The sequence below is a fragment of the Mesoplodon mirus genome, assembly GCF_964341445.2.
Source record: "Mesoplodon mirus genome assembly, chromosome: 18".
Taxonomy (NCBI): Eukaryota; Metazoa; Chordata; class Mammalia; order Artiodactyla; family Ziphiidae; genus Mesoplodon; species Mesoplodon mirus.
In genome coordinates, this window is record NC_138994.1 from 50,555,003 (window position 1) to 50,578,857 (window position 23,855).

The 23,855-nt window shown below is 40.9% G+C and overlaps 1 protein-coding gene across 2 annotated transcripts in view; it reads left to right on the forward strand.

Moving 5' to 3' along the window:
- SMG6 (SMG6 nonsense mediated mRNA decay factor) overlaps window positions 1–23,855 on the forward strand; it is a 231,900-nt gene that overhangs the window by 8,640 nt on the left and 199,405 nt on the right. For both annotated transcript variants that reach the window (XM_082605367.1, XM_082605368.1), the window contains exons 5-8: window positions 145–251; window positions 495–573; window positions 8,688–8,798; window positions 9,166–9,378. In XM_082605367.1, coding sequence (XP_082461493.1) covers window positions 145–251; window positions 495–573; window positions 8,688–8,798; window positions 9,166–9,378 — 510 coding nt within the window. The remainder of the gene's footprint in view (window positions 1–144; window positions 252–494; window positions 574–8,687; window positions 8,799–9,165; window positions 9,379–23,855) is intronic.

Below are 23,855 nucleotides of genomic sequence, written 5' to 3' on the forward strand. Positions count from 1 at the left end.
TAGACTGAAAACTTTTTGCTCTGTTGAGGACGACTGGTGCCTTATTATTAATGCTGCTCTGTTATTTTGACCCCATCCCTGTCCTTTGGGGTTGAAGTTAGAGTTTCTTGGGTATATGCTACTGACTGATCATTTTTCCTGAAGGTAAAATATGCCTTGATCAGTGCCCAGCGATGTATGATTTGTCAAGGAGATATTGCCAGGTATCGAGAGCAAGCCAATGACACGGCAAACTACGGGAAAGCACGCAGGTACTGTTTGCCTCTTGTTCATTACTCCTCTTCCCTGTGTGGCTTTAATCCAAGCCCTGTTAAGAGCAGTGGGCCACCTGAGCTGCCTCCTATATATTATGTCCTACAGGTGACCCTATTTGCCTCATGCTTTACCACTCCAAGTTTACAGCTTAAGTAGTAAGGGCTATCAGGTGATGAATTGGGAAAATGTTGATAGAGAACTTTTTTTTTTTTTTTTTTTTTACTGTTTTTCTATTACAGCTGGTACCTGAAAGCCCAGCACATTGCTCCCAAGAATGGGCGCCCCTATAACCAGTTGGCTCTGCTGGCAGTGTATACGGTAAGAAATCTTGGATGTGGAAGTATTTTGCAGGCAGTATGTTAGAAATATGGATTTTGATAGCGTCAGCTCCTGGACCTAGATTTCATCTGAACGCTATAACGTGAAGCATATCCCCTTCTGCCTCCCATCCTCAAACTCCTTTTGTTACTGTTACTTTCAGAGGTAAGTTGTCAGGGATCCCTCACTTCAGTTAAATCCACTTTTACTGCACTTAAGTTCCTCGGGGAATGCTTATTCTCCAGCCAAACATCGCTCTTTGTTTTTGACCAAGGCTTCTGCTCTGAATCTTTTTTTGTTTCCCTTCCCTAGGTTGAACTAGGTTACTCATTTCTAGAAGGAAAATAAGGCTCCCTTTATCTCTCCCCTTTAAAGTCCTCAACTAGCCCGAAGTACATCCTTCCTTCCTTTCCTCAGATCATCCCCTTATTCATCTTAGCTTTTCACCTAAGGAGTCTCCTTAGCAGAAGCACCGTAAGTGCCAAATTGTACCTCTTTAGATCTTACCAAACTCCTCTAATGTGCCTCTGAAGGTGAGCCTTGGGAGCTGACAGAGCCCCTAGTGAGGAAGCTGACTTCAAGGGGGAGGGGGAGGGACCACTGGTAAGTACCAAAGGTTTAAGAAGCAGCTAACGTGCTCATTAGCAGGGAGAGTTTTCTTAATACTGTAAAATTCATTGCCCAAATAAACAGTGTTTGAATTGATATTTTTATTCTACAAAGATTCAAAAATATTCCTAATACTTAATTATGGATTGAAATTGTTGATTAAGTAATGTGGTTTACAGATACACTTCCTGCAGAATCTATTGAATCTTTCTGTCTCTCTGCTTTTTACCTCTGTCCTATTCTCTTTGTGATATGCGTTGAGATTTTTTTTTCACCCCTCTTTGTGGCTTTATTTTTCTCTCCCCTTTATTCTTATCCATCTTCTGTTTTCCCTTCTCTCTCATTTCTTGTCTCCTTTCCCAGTTTTTCTTCTTTGTAATCATCTAATGAATTGGTTTTTCTCTTGTTCACTAGAAAATATAATTAAAAAAATTTTTCCCCTCAATGGCTTTTAACAAAAATTGTGGTAAAATTCATGTAACAAAATTAACCATTAATTATGGTCTGTACCTAGGAATGGAATTGCTGGGTCATATGGTAATTCTATGTTTAACTTTCTGGGAAGCTGCCAAACTGTTTTTCATAGTGGCTGCACCATTTTACATTTCCACCAGCAGTGTAGGAGAGTTCTAGTTTCTTCATGTTCATGCTAACATTTGTTACTTTTCATTTTTTTGATTATGACCAACCTAGTGGGTATGAAGTGATACCTCATTGTGGGTTTTTTCTTCTTTAATGTTTTTTTTCTTTTTTGGTCAGTTTTAGGTTTATAGAAAATTGAGCAGAAAGTGCAGAGTTCCCATGTACTTCCTCAGCTCTCAGTTTTCCCTATTAATGAACATCTTGCATTAGTGTAGTACATTTGTTACAGTTGATGAGCCAGTATAGATACGCTATTATATTACTAAAGTCCATAGCTTACACTAAGGTTCACTTTTACTGTTGCACACTCTGAGTTTGAACAAATGTATAATAACATGTATCCACCATTATATTATCATGCAGAGTATTTTCACTGCTCTAAAAATATCCTGTGCTCCACCCTCCACGTCTTTATCCTTCTTCCCTCCCCCAACCCTTTGGCAATCACTGATGTTTTTACTGTCTCTATAGTGTTGTCTTTTCCAGAATGTCATATAGTTGGAACCATACAGTATGTAGTCTTTTCATATTGGCTTCTTTCACTTAGCATTTAGGGTTATTTTTGTGACTTGATAGCTCTTTTCTTTTTATTGTTGAGTAATATTCCATTCTATGGATGTACCACAGTTGATCTAGTCCCCTACTGAAGGACATCTTGGTTGTTTCCAAATTTTGACTGTTATTTATAAAAGTGCTGTAAATGTTCATGTGCATGTTTTTGTGTGGACATAAGCTTTCATCTCATGTGGGTAGATACTTAGGAGTGTGATTGCTGGGTTGTGTGGTTAGAGTATGTATAGTTTTTTTTTGTTTGTTTGTTTGTTTTTCTTCCCCCCCCTTTTTTCTTTATTAGTTTCTGCTTTATAACAAAGTGAATCAGTCATACATATACATCTGTTCCCACATCCCTTCCCTCATGCATCTCCCTCCCTCCCACCCTCCCCATCCCACCCCTCCAGGCGGTCACAAAGCACCGAGCTGATCTCCCTGTGCTCTGCGGCTGCTTCCCACTATCTATCTACCTTACGTTTGGTAGTGTATATGAGTATGTATAGTTTTGGAAGAAACTGTCAAACTGTCTTCCATAGTGGCTGTACCATTTTGCGTTCCTACCAGCAGTGGATGAGAGTTCCTTTTGCTGTGCATCCTCGTCAGCATTTGGTGTTGTCAGTGTTCTGGATTTTCCTCATTCTAATAGGTGTGCAAAATCCTATTTGTGTTAAACTTCGTTTTAACTTGCAATTCCCTAATGACATACAAGGTAGAGCATCTTTTCATACGCTAATTTCCCATCTGTGTATTTTGGGTGATGTGTCTGTTTAGATCTTTTGCCCATTTTTAAATTGGGTTGTTTGTTTTCTTATTGAGTCTTAAGAGTCCATTTTATGTTTTGGGATACCACAGTCCTTTATCAGACATGTGTTTTACAAATATTTTCTCTCAGTCTGTGGCTTTCTTTTCATTTTCTTAGTGTTTTTCGCAGAGCAGAAGTTTTTAAGGTTAATGAAATCTAACTTAACCAACTTTTTCTTTCATGGATTGTGCTTTTGGTGTCGTATCTAAGAAGGCATGACTGAACCCAGGTTACCTAGATTTTCTCCTATGTTATCTTCTAGGAGTTGTAGAGTTTGGCATTTTACATGTAAGTCTACGGTACATTTTGAGTTAATTTTTGTGACAGGTGTAAGGTCTGTATATAGATTCTTTGTTTTGCATGTGGATATCCAGTTGTTTTTAACACCATTTGTTGAAAAGACTATCCTTTCTCCATTGAATTGTCTTTGCTCCTTTGTCAAAGATCGACTGACTATATTTGTGAGGGTCTATTTCTGGGCTCTCTATTCTATTCCATTGATCTATTTGTCTGTTCTTTGGCCAGTACCACACTATCTTGATTACGGTAGCTTTATAGCAAACCTTGAAGTTGGGTAGTGTCAGTCTCGCAACTTTTTTTTTTTTTTTTTCTTCCAGCTTTTTTCTTTTCCTTCAATAATGTGTAGGCTATCCTGGATGTTTTGCCTTTCCATATAAACTTTAGAATCAGTTTGTTGACATCTGCAGATCTAGTGAGTGTGAAGTGGTATGTCATTGTGGTTTTGATTTGCATTTCCCTAATGACTAATGGTATTGAACATCTTTTCATATGCTTATTTGGATGTTTGGAAAAATGTCTGTTCAAGTCCTTTACCCATTTTTTTTAATTAAGAAAATTAAAAAATAATTCTTAATTGTAAAATACACATAAAACCAAGCGGCCTCTCCCGTTGCGGAGCACAGGCTCCGGACGCGCAGGCTCAGCGGCCATGGCTCACGGGCCCAGCCGCCCCGCGGCATGTGGGGATCTTCCCGGACCGGGGCACGAACCCGTGTCCCCTGCATCCACAGGTGGACTCTCAACCACTGCGCCACCAGGGAAGCCCCATCTTACCCATTTTTTAAAAATTAAATTAATTAATTAATTTTTGGCTTTGTTGGATCTTTGTTGTTGCGTGCGGGCTTTCTCTAGTTGTGGAGAGCGGCGCTACTCTTCGTTGCAGTGCACGGGCTTCTCATTGCCGTGGCTTCTCTTGTTGCAGAGCATGGGCTCTAGGCACGTGGGCTTCAGTAGTTGTGGCACTTGGGCTCAGTAGTTGTGGCTTGCGGGCTCTAGAGCGCAGGCCCAGTAGTTGTGGTGCATGGGCTTAGTTGCTCCACAGCATGTGGGATCTTCCCAGACCAGGGCTCGAACCCATGTCCCCTGCATTGGCAGGTGGATTCTTAACCACTGCACCACCAGGGAATTCCCATCTTACCCATTTTTAAGTGTACTGTTCAGTAGTGTTGAGTACATTCACATTGTTGTGCAATCACTCTCCAGAACTCTATTCATCTTGCAAAACAGAAACTCTCTACCCATTAAAACAACAACTCCCTATTTTTCCCTCTAGCCATTGGCAACCACCCTTCTTCACCTTCCCACCTCTGTGAATTTGTCTACTCTAGTTACCTAATATAAATGGACCTTAAAAGTATTTGTCTTTTTGTGACTGGCTTATTTCACTTAGCATTATATCCTTAAGGTTCATCCATGTTACAGCTCATGTCAATTTCCTCCTTAAGGCTGAATAATATTCAATTGTATGTATATACCACATTTTGTTTATCTGTTCATCTCTCGATGGACACTTTTTGGCCATTGTGAATAATACTACTATGAATATGAGTGTGCAGATACCTCTTCATGACTCTTCTTTCAATTCTTTTGAATATATACTCAGAAGTGGAGTTGCTGGGTCATGTGGTAATTCTATTTTCAGATTTTGGAAGAATCACCATATTGGCAGCTGCACCATTTTACATTCCCACCAGTAGTGCACAAGGGTTCCAGTTTCTCCACATCCTTCCTAACACACACTATTTTCTGTTGCGGTGTGTGTGTGTGTGTGTGTTTAAATAGTAGCCAGCCTAACTGCTTCAAAGTTGTATGGCATTGTGGTTTTGACTTGCATTTCCCTAATGAGTACTGATCTTTTAATGTTCTTGTTGGCCATCTTCATGTCTTCTTTGGAGAAATGTCTATTCAGATCCTTTGCATATTTTTAAATTGGGTTGTCTTTTTTTGTTGTTGAGATGTAGGAGTTCTTTATATATTCTAACGTTTATCAGATATGTGATTTACAAATATTTTCTCCCATTTTATGAGTTGTCTTTTCACTCTCTTGATAGTGCCCTTTTATGCACAAAAGTTTTTTTAAGATTTATGTATTTATTTGATTATGCTGGGTCTTAGTTGCGGCAGGCGGGCTCCTTAGTTGTGGCAGGCAGGCTCCTTAGTTGTGGCATGCAAACTCTTAGTTGTGGCATGTGGCATCTAGTTCCCTGACCAGGGATCAAACTGGGGTCCCCTGCATTAGGAGCTTGGAGTCTTAACCACTGCACCATCAGGGAGTTCCCCGCAAAAGTTTTTAATTTTGATGAAGTCCAATTCATCTGTTTTTTCTTTTGTTGCTTGTGCTTTGATGTCATAGCTAAGAAACTCTTAACCAAATTAAAAGTTAAGATTTATTATTTATTTATTTAGAAGAAAATACAGGGATACATTTTTTATAGTTCTTATATTTAGGTCTTTGATCCATTTTTGGTTAATTTTTGTATATGGTGTGAAGTAAGGGTCCAATTCATTCTTTTGCATGTGGACATCCAATTCTCCTAGCACCATTTGTTGAAGAGACTGTTCTTTCCCCATTAAATAGTCTTGGCACGCTTGTCAAAAGTCAGTTGATGTATGATAGGTTTACTTCTGGACTCTCGATTCTCTCCCATTGATCCATATGTCCACCTTTGTGCCAGTATTACGTTGTTTTAATTACTGTAGTTTTGTGGTAAGTTTTGAAATTGGGTATGTGAGTCTTCCAACTTTGTTTTTCTTTTTCAAGATTGTTTTGGCTATCCGGGGTTCCTTGGAATTCCATATGGATTTCAGGATCGGGTTTTTCATTTCTGCCAAAACAGTCATTGTGATTTTGATAAGGATTGCACTGAATCTGTGGATTGCTTTGGGGAATATATAAAGAATATATAAAGAACAGAATATACAAAGAACTCCTGCATCCCAATATGCCAATATGGTGGACAATAGTTTACAGTATTGTCTTCTCCTGCACAAACACAGGATGTTTTCCATTTATTTAGGTCTTCTCTAATTTCTTTCAGAAATGTGTGGTCATTTTCAGTGTATAAGTTTTGCATTTCCTAGGTTGAATTTATTCCTAAGATATAAATATTCCTAACATATAAAGGTATATTATTATTTTTGATGCTATTATGAATGGAATTATTTTCCTAATTTTTCAGATTGTTCACTACTAATGTGTAGAAATACAACTGATTTTTAAGTGTTAATCTTTTTTTTTTTGTTTTAATATGTATTTATTTGGCTGTGCTGGGTCTTAGTTGCGGCATGTGGGATCTTAGTTGCGACATGTGGGATCTAGTTCCCTGACCAGGGATTGAACCCAGGCCCCCTGCATTGGGAGTGCGAGTCTTAACCGCTGGACCACCAGGGAAGTCCCTTGAGTGTTAACCTTGTGTCTTCCCTCAGTTGTCTGTTGCTACACTAATTAAATTGGTATGTGTTTCTTTCATGGCCCTCTTACCTAAGTTAGTACTCTTTTCAAGTTCTTTTCCTCTGTCCCTCCTCTTTCTCTGTGTTAACCCGGTTGTCTGTCTTTTTGGCCATGTCAAGCGGCATGTGGGATCTTAGTTCCCTGACCAGGGATTGAACCCGTGCCCCTTGCATTGGAAGCACAGAGTCTTAGCCAGTGGACCACCAGAAAAGTGCCCCCAGTTGTCTTTTAAGATCACTTTCTCAGCTTTTCTGTAACCTTTCATTCAGCGGATCTCAAGTATTTACTGAGAACATGCTGTGCCCAGTGCTTTGCTAGGTGCTGTGAGCGGTAAATATTTGATATGGTTTCTGTCCTGAAAGAAAACGTTGTTGAGAAGACAAGTGAGGTGTATAGACAATGATACAAATTAGACTTGATGCAATATGATGCAATTGATTGTTAGATACATCACTTCCTGTACCGCTAAGAAAGAAGAATGTGAATTAAAATAAGACATGATGGTAGATAGTGATTGAGTTGTATCTTGATTTCAGAGATGTTAAAATATGAAAAAAATCATTGTAGAACTGATAAAATACTGTAAACTCAAATGAGTGGCGTAATTGGAATAACATTAAAGATAGCTCCCACTTAACTGACTGAAACTGGGTACCAGATATTCTGTTAAACTGTATATATTATATGAATTTTAATCTTTTCAGGAGCCATATATCTTGGTGAATATCTTCATTTTACAAATAAGGAAACCTTTCTAGGTTGACTTTCTTAGGGTTATACCTAATAAATGGCAGGACCAAATTCAGACTCAGGCAGTTGAGCTTCGAATGTACACCTTTAACCATGCTAGATGAATGCAAGATGGGACTTGTAAAGAGTGAGTAGGTGCTCGGGAGAGAGGGAGGTAGTAGTCTAGGTGCATTTTGAGACAGAAAAGGTAACAATGTATATGATAGAAAGATAGAAAGGCTTTTTGATATTCTTTCCCCCTTTATTTCAGTGTTTTTCCTTCTTTCTGACCCTCTCCCTTTCTTTTACTTATTAATTGGTTTTAAAATGGACTTGAAGTATTTATTTGCTGCATGCATTGGATAATAGTTTGTTTCCTTTTCTTCGTGGAGTCAGTATGTTGTAGTGAAAACATAAACTTAGGAGCCAGGCAGACCTAGGTTCAAATACTAGCTTATCTGGGATTTGGCTTTGAGACCTTTTTGGGCAAGTTATGTAATAATCTTCCTGAGCCCCTATCTCTTCATCATTAAAACGGGAATAGTAATCCCTGTGGGGCCGTTTCCTTAGGTTTGGAAATAATATCATAATATCTATGAAGTGCTGATCATTTCCCTCACACTTAGCCATGCTTAATCAGTGATATTGCCATTGTTATTTATAATGTTTTAAAAACAATAATTAGTACATGCTGAACATTTTCTTTCTCTAGAAAGAAAACATAACTGGTTTCGTATTTTGTGAGGCTCTTTATTCGTTTCTCCTGCTTCTGAGCATGTGGCTTTAAGAGTACCTCTACGTGTAAGACATAGTACTGGTCTACACGTAAGACATAGTACTGGGCAAGAAGAGAGCTCTGATGTACTCGCCATGGCTTCTCCCGTGGATAGTTGTCTCATTTTCATGTTGGAACTCCTCACAGCTTGGAGCACAGGTTGGGAGGGATGGTAGGGTTTCCTGGGTCTGCTGACTCAGGCTGGAGTCCAGAAGAGAACTGGTTGACTCAGTGTCTCTGACCTCTTTCTGCAGAGGAGGAAGCTTGATGCCGTCTATTACTATATGCGCAGTCTAGCTGCCAGCAACCCTATCCTGACTGCCAAGGAGAGTCTCATGAGCTTGTTTGAAGAGACCAAACGGAAGGTGAGTGGGGATGCAGGCAGAATCATTCCTTCCTAGAAGAATGTGTTTCTCTTAGTGTCTCTGTGTCCTTAAGGAAACGACTGATAATGTCCTGAAGGGGTCCCCTCGGGCTGTGCTGATGCGAGTCAGTCAGTCTCTATGCAGAACCAGACTCATCTTTAGGAGAGCTCTCCAGGGCGCACAGCATCTGGTTTACAGAATTAATAACTTTTATGAGACAAAACAGATGATACTCTGCTACTGTGGAATGATGGCAAAGTCTTTACTTTTTACAATTCTTGGGCAACAGACTCAGGTGAGATGAGCACTTCTCTTGATTGGCTGAATCCCAGGAGAGTCTGAGCTTATATGTTTGTGTGTCGTACAGGCAGAACAGATGGAAAAGAAGCAACACGAGGAATTGGAACTGAGCCCCGACCAATGGCGGAAAGCAAAGAAATCCACTTTCCGGCATGTTGGAGATGACACCACTCGCCTGGAGATCTGGATTCATCCTTCCCATCCCCGGTCCTCCCAGGGCACTGAGTCTGGGAAGGATTCTGAGCAGGAGAATGGGCTGGGCAGCCTGAGCCCCAGTGACGTAAGTTCCTGAGGGTGATGTTATGAGCAAGACTAGCTGAGTAAGCGTGAGTGTTCGGGTACATGCAGCCATGGAGCACTGCACAGACATTTCTCATTCATCTCAGGGAAGGCAGATCACTTCAGGCTCCTTGATGTTCTCATCTGCGCCCTCCACCTACACTTCCTTTACCTTTGCTATTCGCTTCCCTCTCTCACCACTATGTGGCACTGTAGAATTTAGTAAAAGTAATTTTTCTAAATGAAGATTAATTTAGGATTTGTATAGGATGATGGTTTTTTGCTGCTTTGGGTTTATAGTCATCAATATGATGCTTCAGGATTCTGTGTGGGATTTTTGAAGCTAGGGAGAGGATACAGTAGTTGGAAAACTGCAAATGGCGGGTTCATTGTGCCTTGAGGGTAAAATTTATAGAGGGGTGGGTGGTGGGGTAATCTGGGACCAGGCCTTGAAGGGTCATGTAATAAGTAATTTGACCTTTATCCTGAAGGTAGTAGGGAGCTATTGAGTGCTTTAAATAGGGAAATGTCAGATGTGCACTTTAGAAATATGACTCTGGCTGCTTTGTGGAAAATTTGGAGAAGGGTAAGACAGAAATAAGAAGAGTAGGAGCGTGCTACAGTAATCCAAGTGAGATGTGAGAAGGACCTGAACCAGGAAATGGCTTTGCAGATGGGGAGAAGTGACAGAAGTATATTAATGAGGTAAAATCCAAAGGACTTGATTGGACATGGGGAGCTGAGGGAGAAGAGGGAATCAAAAGTAACACTTAGGTTTCTCATTTGGAAACTGGGTGAATGATGGTCTTGGTTTTAGGAGAAAGATGATGAGTTTAGTTTTGGACATGTTGGAATTTCTATAGGACATTGATGTGAAGATATTTAGAGGCTAGCAGATATCTGAAGCTGAGGAGAGAGATCTAGGCCAGAGATGAAGATACTTGAAGGCATCCTGTTATAGATGGTACTGAAGTCATGAGAGAGTTGCTTCAGCTACTCAAGGAAGGAACATAATGATAAATAGGTTCGAGGTCTAAGAAAGAAAGGAGATAGATGGCAGGGAAAAGTCCTTGCAGTTGATGAGAAAGAAGTAGGATCCAGAGTACAAATGAGGGGATTAGCCTGAAGGAAGGTAAGAGAACCCCTCTTTCTTGTGCTTGAGGGCAGGGAGGAACAGATAATTGGGGATGCAGGTAAGTTTGTATTATAGGAGGAAGATGAGGGAGGGCCTTTTTTTTTTTTTTTTTTTCCGGTACGTGGGCCTCTCACTGTTGTGGCCTCTTCCGTTGCGGAGCACAGGCTCCGGACGCGCAGGCTCAGCGGCTATGGCTCACAGGCCCAGCCGCTCCGCGGCATGTGGGATCATCCCGGACCCGGGCACGAACGCGTGTCCCCTGCACCAGCAGGCAGACTCTCAACCACTGCGCCACCAGGGGAGCCCAGGGAGGGCCTTTTGATGATTTCTATTTACTCTTTGAAGTTGGAAGCATGGTTGTCTAAGAATGAGTCAAAGGTGGTGGGATAGGAGGACTTGTCCTTTGGGGTTTAATTTAAAATTTCCATTTATCTTCCTATATCTTTAGTCTTTAGCTGTTTTCTGGATGACTTGGAAAGCAGTCATTGCTTATAAATGAAACTACCAACTTGCTATATGTCATGGTGTGCATGGGGCCCCAGTACATCAAAGTGCTTCAGAGGGGTTGCTGCTATGGTAGAATCCCTCACTACTGCCTCTTCTAGTTTGAATATTACCACCCCGAACTGGAAGCCTATTTGAATAAGAGATAAATTGTTCTATTGATTAGCTCCACTGTGTGTCTTTTTTTTTTTTTTTTTTGGCGGTACGTGGGCCTCCCACTGTGTGGCCTCTCCCGTTGCGGAACACAGGCTCCGGACGTGCAGGCTCAGTGGCCATGGCTCATGGGCCCAGCCGCTCCGTGGCATGTGGGATCTTCCCGGACCGGGGCATGAACCCGTGTCCCCTGCATCAGCAGGCGGACTCTCAACCACTGCGCCACCAGGGAAGCCCCACTGTGTGTCTTTAAAATGAAAGCAACAATGACAATTTGAGAAAGCATTTTATGGCTTTCTTTGGCCTTGGCCTCAAACTTAGGGAGTATCTCTCATAAAAGTTATAATTAATCTTTTATAGCTTTCTCTCTTCCATTAGGTATTTTATTTATTTTTTAAGCAATGTGTTTGTAAGTTTGTATTTTTGTTCTTTTTCATTTTTAAAATTTATTGAAGTACAGTTGATATACAATGTTGTGTTAGTTTCTGGTATACAGCAAAGTGATTCATTTATACATATATATATACATATTCTTTTTCATATTCTTTTCCATTATGGTTTCTTACAGGATAATGAATATAGTTCCTTCTGCTATACAGTAGGACCTTGTTGTTTATCCAGTCTATATATAATAGTTTGCATCTGCTAATCCCAAACTCCCAATCCATCCCTCCCTCACCCCTCCTTCTCCCTTGGCAACTGCAAGTCTGTTCTCTACGTCTGTCAGTCTGTTTCATAGATAAGTTCATTTGTGTCATATTTTAGATTCCACATATGAGTGATATTATATGGTATTTGTCTTTCTCTTTTTGACTTGCTTCACTTAGTATGATAATCTCTAGGTCCATCCATGTTGCTGCAAATGGCATTATTTCGTTGTTTTTTATGGCTCAGTACTATTGCATTTTATATATATATATATATATATATATATATATATATATATATATATATATATTTATCATGTCTTTTTTTTTGGAAAAGGAAAGTGTTTTTTTTTATAGATCTTTATTGGAGTATAATTGCTTCACAATAATGTGTTAGTTTCTGTTGTACACCAGAGTGAATCAGCCATATGCATACACATTTCCCCATATCCCCTCCCTCCCACCCTCCCTATCCCACCCCTTAGGTCATTGCAAAGCACCGAGCCGATCTCCCTGTACTATGCTGCTGTTTCCCAGTCGCTAACTGTTTTACATTCGATAGTGTATATATGTTGATGCTACTCTCACCTCGCCCCAGCTTCCCCCTTCCACCCCGTGTCCTCAAGTCCATTCTCTATGTCTACGTCTTAATTCCTGCCCTGCAACTAGGTTCATCAGTACCATTTTTTTTTTAGATTCCATATATATGCCTTAGAATATGGTACTTGTTTTTCTCTTTCTGACTTACTTCACTCTGTATGAAGTAAGGTCCATCCACTTCACTACAAATAACTCAATTTTGTTCCTTTTTATGGCTGAGTAATATTCCATTGTATATATGTGCCACATCTTCTTTATGCATTCATCTGTCGATGGACATTTAAGTTGGTTCCACGTCCTGGCTGTTGTAAATAGTGCTGCAGTGAACATTGTGGTGCATGTCTCTTTTTGAATTATGGTTTTCTCAGGGTATATGCCCAGTAGTGGGATTGCTGGGTCATATGGTAGTTCTGTTTTTAGTTTTTTAAGGAACCTCCATACTGTTTTCCATAGTGGTTGTATCAGTTTACGTTCCCACCAACAGTGCAGGAGGGTTCCCTTTTCACCACACCCTTTCCACATCTTCTTTATGCATTCATCTGTCGATGGACTTTTAGGTTGCTACAATGTCTTGGCTATTGTAAATAGCACTGCTGTGAACATTGGGATGCGTGTATCTTTTCAAATTAGAGTTTTGTGTGGATATATGCCCAGGAGTTGGATTGCTGGATCGTATGGCATGTGTTTTTATTCAATGTGTAGCTTCTCTGAGCTGCACGTTGGATCCATTACATTTTATTATTTTATTTTTAATTATACAAATAACATACGAATATATTTTTAGTAAAAATTTCAGATGATCACAGATGTGTGCAGAGTAAAATGTGGTAATTTGTTTTCTAAACTATTGTTGAAGCTGATTATATATTTTCAGCCTATACATCATCCTTGGGTACATACACCATCCTTAATTTCTTTTAAATTTACATCTCTGGGTTTGGACTTTTAGTTCTATACTACCAGCACTTGAAGAGGAAGGCTGCAGTTTCATAGCTCTCTGTTTATCCAGTTAGGAAACCACACTGCCTTTTTTACCTGCTTTCTCAGGCTCAAGCCATGTTCCCATATCCTTTTCTTTCGTACAGCAGGCCCCAGGAACTTAGCTTGCTTTCTCTGTTCCCTGCAACAGGAACATACAGTTGATGGGAAGTGAGAATCTATTCACAGACGTTTGAGTAATTAGGCTTTGGGGATACAGAGATTAAAACAACCAAAAATGATTTTTAACCTTGGGGAGCACTCAGTCATGTGGGGAAGACAGAAACATATGATTATATTATATATTATAATGCAGTGTGCCAAGTGCTGTGATAAAGGTAAGGCTGAGAGGCTATGGAGCATCAATTAAAGCACCTAATGGGCATGGTTAGGTAAGGCTAGAATGAGGAGGCACTTTGTAGCTGAAGAATGATGTAAGGGCATTTCCACTCTCAGGCTGAAGGCTTAGGGAGCTGCAAGTCATTCAGTGTGGCTGGAGGCTAGGATGTGAGTGGTGCTCTTGCTAGAGACTTGAGTCATCCTTTACCCCTTCCTTTCCTGTACCCCACATCCAGTCAATATCAAGAGCTGTTTGGTCTACTCCTAAACATAATTTGAATCTATCTACTTTTTTCTATTTCTACTACCACTATCGTACTACAAGCTATCATTCATTATTTCAGTAATCCACACACTATTAAGAAGTTCTTAATGACCTTTCCACATTTATTCCTGGTCCTCCTTAGGCCTTTCTTTTTGGACAGTAACCCAAATGAGCTTTCAAATACACATTTCTGGTCATGTCACTTCCCTATTTGAAAGTCTTCAGTTGGTTCTCTTTGCTCTTGGAATCAGGTCCCAAATCCTTAAAGTCGTTTACTGGTCCCTGCAAGATTTGGTCTCTGCTGCTTCTGACCTTATCCTGTACCGCTCTTCCCCGCTTTGTTCTTGTTCTGTGGCTGTACTGGCTTCCTCCTTGAAGGGCCCAAGTTCTTTCCTGGCCCTTGGCTGTGGCCCTTTCTCTTTGCCTGCAGTGCCCTTCTCTCTTTATCAGCTCCATTTTTGCTTCTCCTTAAACTCTCAGCGTAAATACCACTTCCCTTTTCCAGGGAAGCTTCTCCTGATCCCTGAGCCTGGTTGTTTCCCCTTTGTAATGCAATATTTCTGATGAAGTAATTTTACAGTTACTTAAAAACTAGGTGCAGTTTTGTTCTTGTTGGTTAAAGCCTCTCCCTTGCTAGATTCAAGCCTCTGTGAGGGTGGGGTCTGTATCTGGTTGCTCATTGCCTTATCCCCATTGCCTGCATATAGAAGATTCTAAATAAATCTTAGTTGAGCATATAAAGGAGGGGAGGAAAAGTGAGGGATGAAGCTGGAGAAGATAGGAGGGGCCAGATTCTTCATAAATATTGAGGAGTTTGGATATCTAATACTAAGGATTTTAAACGGGGTCGCATAACCAGAGTGTGTAATGATCACTCTTTTCAACACTTCTACTATTAGAACAGATTTGTTTGTTTTTAAAATTTTTTTCTTCTTATTATTTTTTGATTTGATTTTTAAAGGGAATTTTTTTAATTGCAGAAGTAACACCAGTTCACTGTATCTAAATCAAACAAAAATGTACATAAAGTTTAAAATGAGAGTCACTTGTGTTCTTTCCTTCAGAGACACCACTATTAACTATTTGATGTAGGTTCTTCCAGACCTTTTTCTAAACATTTGTAGGCGTGTATGTATACACACACATGAAACATATTTTTTTAACAAAAATGAGATTATACTATATATACTGATATACAGTTTGCTTTTTTTTTTTTTTTTTTTTTTTTTTGCGGTACGCGGGCCTCTCACTGCTGTGGCCTCTCCCGTTGCAGAGCACAGTCTCCAGACGCGCAGGCTCAGTGGCCATGGCTCACGGGCCCAGCCGCTCCACGGCATGTGGGATCTTCCTGGACCGGGGCACGAACCCGTGTCCCCTGCATTGTTGGCAGGTGGACTCGCAACGACTGCGCCACCAGGGAAGCCCTACAGTTTGCTTTTTCTTAAAAAAATTATTTATTTCTTTATTTGGTTGCACTGGGTCTTAGTTGCGGCATGCGGGCTCCTTTAGTTGCGGCTTGCAGACTCCTTAGTTGCAGAACTCGGGCTCCTTATTTGGGGCATGTGAACTCTTAGTTGCGGCATGCATGTGGGATCTAGTTCCCTGACCAGGGATTGAACCCGGGCGCCGTGCATTGGGAGTGTGGAGTCTTAGCTGCTGTGCCACCAGGGAAGTCCCACAGTTTGCTTTTTTGAATTATCCATTGGACATGCAGTCAGTTGTCCTATAAGGTAACACATGCATTCCTAAAAATCACTGTGCTATGCACAATTGCACAATAAAAACTACAGAGCTTATGGGGAAAATGGGGTTAGGAGCACAACACTCAAAAACTTCCTCAGTGACCTATTTAAAAAAAAAAAAGATATAAACCTAATAAAGCAGTTGTACAGTTTTATACATGTTCATTGGTTAAGAAGTATGTAGATACTATCTTGAAAAAGACATGAGGTTTGCTTGTAGAAGTGGGCTTTGGAAGGATTGCTGCTTCTGAGTTACTGTGAAGTGATGGAAGGATGGTTATTTGAAACTGGACTGGCAGGTATAACACCAGATGGGGATAGGCATGGCTCAGAATGTAAGTTCACATGGTGAACTGCAGCAGCTGGTGGATGTTTGGGGTGTGTGTGTGTTTTGTGTGTTCCTGTGCAGCTCGGTTCACCTGGGTGGAGTTTTCTGTGTTTACCTGTTGTTTTTCCTGAACAAAAGAAAAACTGGTGTTAGGTTCAAATTGTTCCCTAATATGTTGATCATGATGGAACAGATACACATTTTCAAAACAAGCTTGTAGCAGAACTGACTGTGTTTCCACTTGTCTAAGAGTGTCTTTTCTTAGTATGTTCTTAGTGTGGCTGTATGATGTTTCATTATAAAGGTGTGTGCCATTTATTTATCTGTGTAATTAAATGTGTGTTGTGCTTTACTTGCATGTTCATTTCAGTTGTCCTTTTTGAGTGATTAGCCTTGATAGGAGTTGCTCCTTTGACAACTCCTGGAGAGTTTCTAGCACAAACTGCTAAAATTCAGATCCATGAATAAGAAACAGAAAATTTGGCTTCAGGTGGTTGTTAGTAATGATAGTAATCTCCAAACTGGTTTGTCCTGTCTCTGCCAGGCGTGAGCTTTTGCTCTCTCTCTGAGTGGCTGCAGGAGGTTAGCTTGTGGGTTGCTGGTTTTCAGCCTTGAGATGTGGTTTGGGTTGGACACGCAACCTGGGGAGGGACTGCCAGCCTCAGCTGTAAGTGGCATCCTCTGAAACTATTGAGCCTCGCATTTAAACTCTCTCTCTGTCAGCTAGGCCACTCAAATTCAGTGTCGCCAGGGTTCCAAGCATTCTTTATTTAGTGGATGTGCCTTCCGCTATGTCTCAGCTCCCTTTGGAAATCAGAAAAGGGTACTGCTTAGCAAATGAGTTGTTGCTGAGAGTGAGTTAATCTAAGGATATTAAATTAATGGCTTCAGAAATAATGTTCATACTGAAAGGTGAGAGTCTCTGATGGAACTGCTGAGGATTTTCTCAGACCTGATTGCTCTGTTATCAACATCTTGAATGCAGTGTAACATGTGTCTGTCTGCTGGGGAAGAATGAGCTGTTGATAGATGTTTGTCTCTCAGACTTTAGTGAGTTCTCCTATTGTGGCATGATTTGGTTTACTATTCCCGGCATTTTCCTCAACCCATTGTGATTATTATGTGTACAACATGCGTGGTGCTATGTGTAGAAAATATGTCTTTAGACAAATGAAATGTCATTGTATATCTGGCCAAGCTCTTGCAAAACCTTCCTTCTCTTTGACTCTTCTGAATATGTTTTGGGGTTCAGACTAGGCTGGACCTCAGTAGCTACTAATACCTGTTATTGGGTCTTTCCTTATTTGAATCTCTCATATTATTTCACCCACCAAATGATATTGTTTGCCTTGTTCTTTTTTCTTTTGCTTCTCATCCTTCTGTCACATTCCATTATTTACTTTATTTCTTTGCATAGTATCTTTTTTTCAAGACTTAATCAGATCTGGAGTTTGATGCAGTTACCCTGGACTTCTTAGAGCAGAAGGCTGTATTCTGGGTCCAGTGCTTAGTCAGACTGAAGTTTGGTTTACCTGTCCTGTTGTGCCAGCTTTGTGCTAAGATTGTAAAGATGAGTACAACATTGTTGTTTCCTCGAAGAGCTTAGAGTCGGAACTTCCCTGGTGGCACAGTGGTTAAGAATCCGCCTGCCAATGCAGGAGACATGGGTTTGAGCCCTGGTCCGGAAAGATCCCACATGCCGCGGAGCAACTAAGCCTGTGCGCCACAACTACTGAGTCTGCGCTCTAGAGCCCGCGAACCACAACTACTAAGCCCACGTGCCTAGAGCCCATGCTCCGCAACAAGAGAAGCCACCACAATGAGAAGCCTGCACACCACAACGAAGAGTAGCCCCCACTCACCACAACTAGAGAAAAGCCTGTGCGCAGCAACGAAGACCCAGTGCAGCCAAGAATGAATAAATAAATAAATTTTAAAAAAGAAAAGAAAAGAGTTTAGAGTCTAGTGCATGGGTCAGCAGCCTTTTTGTGTGAAAGGCCAAATAGTAAGTATTTTAGACTTTGCAAGCCATATGGTCTCTGTTATTACTCACCTTTGCTGTTGTGGTGCTGAAGTAGCCATAGACAAAATGTAAATGAGTGAGCATGGCCGTGTTCCAGTAAAACTTTGTTTATAAAGACAGGTGGCAGGCTCGCTTTGGCCTGTGGGCCTACTTTACCAACCTCTGGGTGAATGGAAGGAATGGCTACATAAAGAGAATGTTTCAGTGTACAGTTTATTGTTGTTTGCAGTAGTTATGTTCTGTAAAGTCACCATAGACACTGAATTTGTAGGTTCTGAACCATTGCTCCTAAGGGAAATACAGGGTTAGGTTCCTGTGAGCCCCTGGTTACAAGATTTTCATCAGCTGATCAGTACATAACCTGATCTTATGTATGCTTCTATTTAAAGACACCTTATTTAATATATTGTTGATTCATTAATATTGAACTCGTGGCCAGCAGCAGTATAACTCATGCCCAAGCAATTTATCTAGCATACATATTTTCTCCTTAAGGCACATCACAGCCTTCTCATGTTTAGGAACACTAGATAGCATTTTAGCACTGCACTTCGGGACCGTTTTAATCAGTGCACAAAAATGTGGGAAATGTGGCACTAAGTAGGCCACAGAAAGGACACTAGTTTAAAGTATGAGAGAAATCACCTTGTTTGATCTCAGCTGGGAATGTGCTTATGCGGAGACTCAGATTTTTTGCTGCTCTGTACATGTTCACAAATGACTGTGAAAGCACCATGAGTATTAATTTTAGGGTTGCTAATAAGTTTTAGTGAGTGGGTGAATTCATAAATATGAAATCCACAGATAATGAGGACCAACTGTATCGTGTAAGTGTCATGAGGGAGGTATGTCTTGGGTGCCTTGGAAGCACAGAGAAGGGCACTTGGTCCAATCCTGGTGGAGGCGTGGGTTGCGGTGGCAAAAGGGAGGGCGAATTCAGAAGGCTTCCTGGAAACATTAACTAGGGAGAGTGAGAAGAGAGTGTTCCAAGTAGGAGGAACAGCCTGAGCAAAGACAGAGGTGATGTGACACAGCAGAAGCTTTGCAGGGTATCTAAATCTGTGATAAGTTTGGAGGATAATGTGAGAAAGTTAGAGTGGTGGAAAGACTGAACGTTCTGCAGGAACCACTTTCTAGTTTGGTGCTGTGGACGCGTGGGTGTGTGGTGGTCCGTAGGCTGGTCCCGTATAATATCCTTCTGGATTCTGGAAATAACATTTTGTTTTTGGAATTTCTCATTGTTTACTTGTCACATCTGCATTGTTAATTCAACAAAAGCAATACTCTTCCATTCATTAAATTTGGTAGGGTGAAAGTGGACTGAATTTTTTGCCCCACAGTTTGCTGATTAAAATTTGAGGACTGCTCTCTCAGATGGTGCTTTAGGCATTCTGAGCTCGAACCTGGAGAAGTTACTAGTGTCTCTTTGTGTCTTGGTGGTTAGAGGAAATTGCTAATGGCTTCAGTCAAGAAGGCCAAAGCTCTTTTCATTTTCATATTTTTATCGCTTTTAAAAATGCACAAAGCCAACACATGCTTATTGTAAAAAGCTTGAAAATGCAGATAAATATGTTTTATCACCTAGAGATAGCCACTTTTAACATTTTAGGGGACTTCCCTGGTGGTGCAGTGGTGAAGACTCCACGCTCCCAATGCAGGGGGCCTGGGTTCGATCCCTGGTCAGGGAACTAAGATCCCAGTGAGATGCCACAACTAAGTCCGTCCGCCATAGCTACTGAGCCCGCGTGCTCTAGGTCCCGTGCGCTTCAACTAGAGAGCCCACACGCTGCAATGAAGACCCAGTGCATCCAAAATAAATAAATAAATAAAACATTTTAGGGTATGCTCTTCCTGCATATTTTTATAGGGCACAGCATTTAGATTGGAAATGTCGAATGCCCATTATCCTGGGATATCAGAAGAGAAAAATCCATGCCTAATTTTGAACCTAGAATCTGGTTGGGAAAGTGGTATTCTAATATTTACGGTCAACACAGTTATCTATATCTTGGTCTTTATCAAAGTAGCACAGTTAGAGTGACACCATAATGTCCTGTCTCTTGTGCATAAAGAGAAACTTCTCAAGCCAGAACAATAAGGAAGAGTGAGCTCAAGAAAGGTTAGACATCTAATAGGACTGATTATTGTTGTTTTGTTTGTTAAGAAAGGTTAGACATCTAATAGGACTGATTATTGTTGTTTTGTTTTTCATAAATTTATTTTATTTATTTTATTTTTGGCTGCGGTGGGTCTTCGTGGCTGTGTGCGGGCTTCTCAGTGCAGTGGCTTCTCTTGTTGTGGAGCTCGGACTGTAGGCGTGCGGGCTTCAGTAGTTGTGGCATGCGAGCTTCAGTAGTTGTGGCTCGTGGGCTCTAGAGCGCAGGCTCGGTAGTTGTGGCGCACGGGCTTAGTTGCTCCATGGCATGTGGTATCTTCCCGGACCAGGGCTTGAACCCGTGTCCCCTGCATTGGCAGGCGGATTCTTAACCACTGCGCCACCAGGGAAGCCCCCTGATTATTGTTTTTGAAAGATAGAGTCTGAAAGGATCCATTTCATGAGACAGCATCTTGAGCTAGTAATCATTTGGGGGCATGAGGGATTAATGTGAGGCCCCCTGGGCATAGGAAGTTTGTGACCTTGTTTGGAAAGCTGGATTCTTGTTGGAGAAATTTCTAGGCAGTTATGTTAAGGTTGGTTTCTAGGAGGGTAGGAATAGAGATTGACAGATCTAGTAGAGGAGTGATTGCCTTTTAAAATATTTTAATTAAAGAAATGTATTTTTTTTAATGTTTTCTTTATCTTATTTATTTATTTTTGGCTGCATTGGGTCTTCATTGCTGCACGCGGGCCCGCTCTAGTTGCCACGAGCGGGGGCTACTCCTCGTTGCGGTGCCCGGGCTTCTCACCACGGTGGCTTCTTTGCTGCAGAGCACAGGCTCTAGGTGCATGGGCTTCAGTAGTTATGGCACGCGGACCCAGTAGTTGTGGCTCACGGGCTTCAGAGCACAGGCTCAGCAATTGTGGTGCGTGGACCTAGTTACTCCGTGGCATGCGGGATCCTCCTGGACCAGGGCTTGAACCCATGTCCCCTGCCTTGGCAGGCAGACTCCCAACCACTGAGCCACCAGGGAAGCCCAAGAAATATTTTTGAATGGGGTAATATAGTATGTGTGTGTTTATATGTAATATAAATTGTATATGTAAGATAGATATATGATTGTCTGTTAGTGGCATATCATACACACTGTTATTCACCTTTGCTTTTTTTTTATATTACTATTGGACTTGGGAGTTGGGAGATCCTTTCATGAGTGATTGCCTGCAAGTCCATTATATCTCTTTAGGGTTTGGAAGCTTGTTAGCTTTCATTAATTTTGTCCAGCATTCTGTATGTCAGAGGCAGGATAGTACAGGAGTTAACAGCTTGGATTTTGGGAAGTCCTAAGTTCAAGTCCTGGTTTTATCAGTTATTAGCTGTGAGACTTTGGGCATGTTCCTTAATCTGCCTGTGCTTTGGTTTCCTCATTTGTAAGGTGGTGATAATGATAGACTAAATGAGATAATGCATGTAAAGAGCAATGAGTGGCATACCGTAACTTCTCATACAGTGGTGGTAGTTGTTACCGACATACTTATATTTTTGTTACGATGTTCTTTTAAGCTATTAGGTTTGATTTTGCAATTTTCGCTTTCTAACCTAAGTGAACAATGAGGCTTGATGATTCACAAACTTACAGCCCACTGTCTAAATGCAGACTGTTCATTTGATTTGAAGAGTTTTATTTAATTATGAAAAATTTCAAACACACACAAGAAAATAGCGTAATGAACCCCCATACCTGTCACCCACATTTTCCACATTTGTTTCAGCTTCTCCCCCTCACCCCCTGCTGAAGTATTTTAAAGCAAACCCTAGATCACTGCATCCCTACATATTTCACTTCTCTACATGCCTTTTGTTTTCTAATTAAAAAAAAAATATATATATATATTTACTTATTTGGCTGCACTGGGTCTTAGTTGCGGTATGCAGGATCTTCGTTGCTGCATGCGGGATCCTTAGTTGCAGCACACGGGATCTTTTTATTTATTTATTTATTTATTTATTTATTTATTTATTTATTTATTTATTATTTTTTGCTTTATAACAAATTTAATCAGTTATACATATACATATGTTCCCATATCCCCTCCCTTTTGCGTCTCCCTCCCACCCTCCCTATCCCACCCCTCCAGGCGGTCACAAAGCACCGAGCTGATCTCCCAGCACACGGGATCTTTAGTTGCAGCACACAGGCTGTTAGTTGGGGCATACGGGATCTAGTTCCCTGACCAGGGATCGAACCTGGGCCCTCTGCTTTGGGAGTGTGGAGTCTTAACCACTGGACCACCAGGGAAGTCCCCCCTACATGCCTTTAAAAAAATAATGAACATTTTCTTACGTACCACAGGGCCATCACCATGCCTTTCCTTGACGTCATTCAGTATCTGATCTATAACTTCATTTCCCAGATTATCTAACAGATGTCTTCTTAGAGTTGGTTTGTTCAAATCAAGACCTATATATTATTGTTTGATTGTTTTTTCCTAAGTCTCTTTTAATCAAGATCGGTTCTGCCTTCCCTTTTAAAAATTTTCTTCATGTCACTAGCTTGTTAAAGAAGCAGGTCAAAAAAAAAAAAAAAAAAAAAAAAAAAGAAGCAGGTCAATTGGCCTATGGAATTTCCACATTGTGGATTTGCCTCTCTTTCCTTGTGGTATCATTTATCCTGTTCCTCTCTCCCCATATAACTATAAATGAGAGTTAAACACATGGTTAGATACTTTCAGCATGTTTGGTAAGAGTACTTCATTGGTGAGGCTGTGTCCCTCATTTTTTATTGCCTTAGGAGGTGTCAGACTAGCTCACTAACCAGAGTTCAAGTGGTACAAATAGTGGATTTTTGTTTGTTTTATTTTAAAATTACAGTCAGTTGCCAGCTAATTCTCAAAAGAAATCAAGATCTGGCAACAATTTGCCAGAGCTGAGTAGTACCTACCCCCTTTTAGTTTGTCACTAGCCCCTTTACCTCTCCTATGCTTGCTTATATGTTGCTTACTTATATCATGCACCTTGCCTCTGTAGGCATTTGATTTTGTGATCCATGCTTTAAAAGTGCCACCAAAGTAAGTTATTACAATCCACGTTTTTAAGAGGCATTTAAGTTGTTTCTCAGAGATTCAGTTTAAGATTGACAAGAGCACCCAAACGGGCCTGACTTTGGGCACAGGGAAACGTCTTAATCATTGGGCCGTAGGTGTTTTGCTGGGATTCACGTGACGTTGTCATTGGTGTTGACCCAGAAATCAGTTAGCAGTATGTCCTGCTACCTGGCTGGGTTACTCTGTCTGCTGTCCAGTAGTGAGCCTAAGGAATCTGAAGGTATCACTTCTGTTTCTTAATGAAATTTGTACCTGTGGGAATTGAGGCCTACCTACAGAGCTCTGGGACAGAGCTCTTTCCTCAGCATCCTGTTGCAGCCAAGCTTGGTGAAAAGTGAGAAGTTATACTGCCTAAGCGTGTGAACTGAAAAGCTTCAGGCTGTGTTTTAGTAAAGTCTGAATGCCACCCACCAAACCAGTTGGTTAGAATAAGCTTTTCTGGCCTCATGTAGTTTTCCTTGTCCCCAGGCTTTTTAATAGTTATGTGAAATCTCTGGCAGAGTGAGAACCTTATTTGCCAAGGTTTGGGAATCATCTGCCTGGATTTTGTGTGCTGTCCCT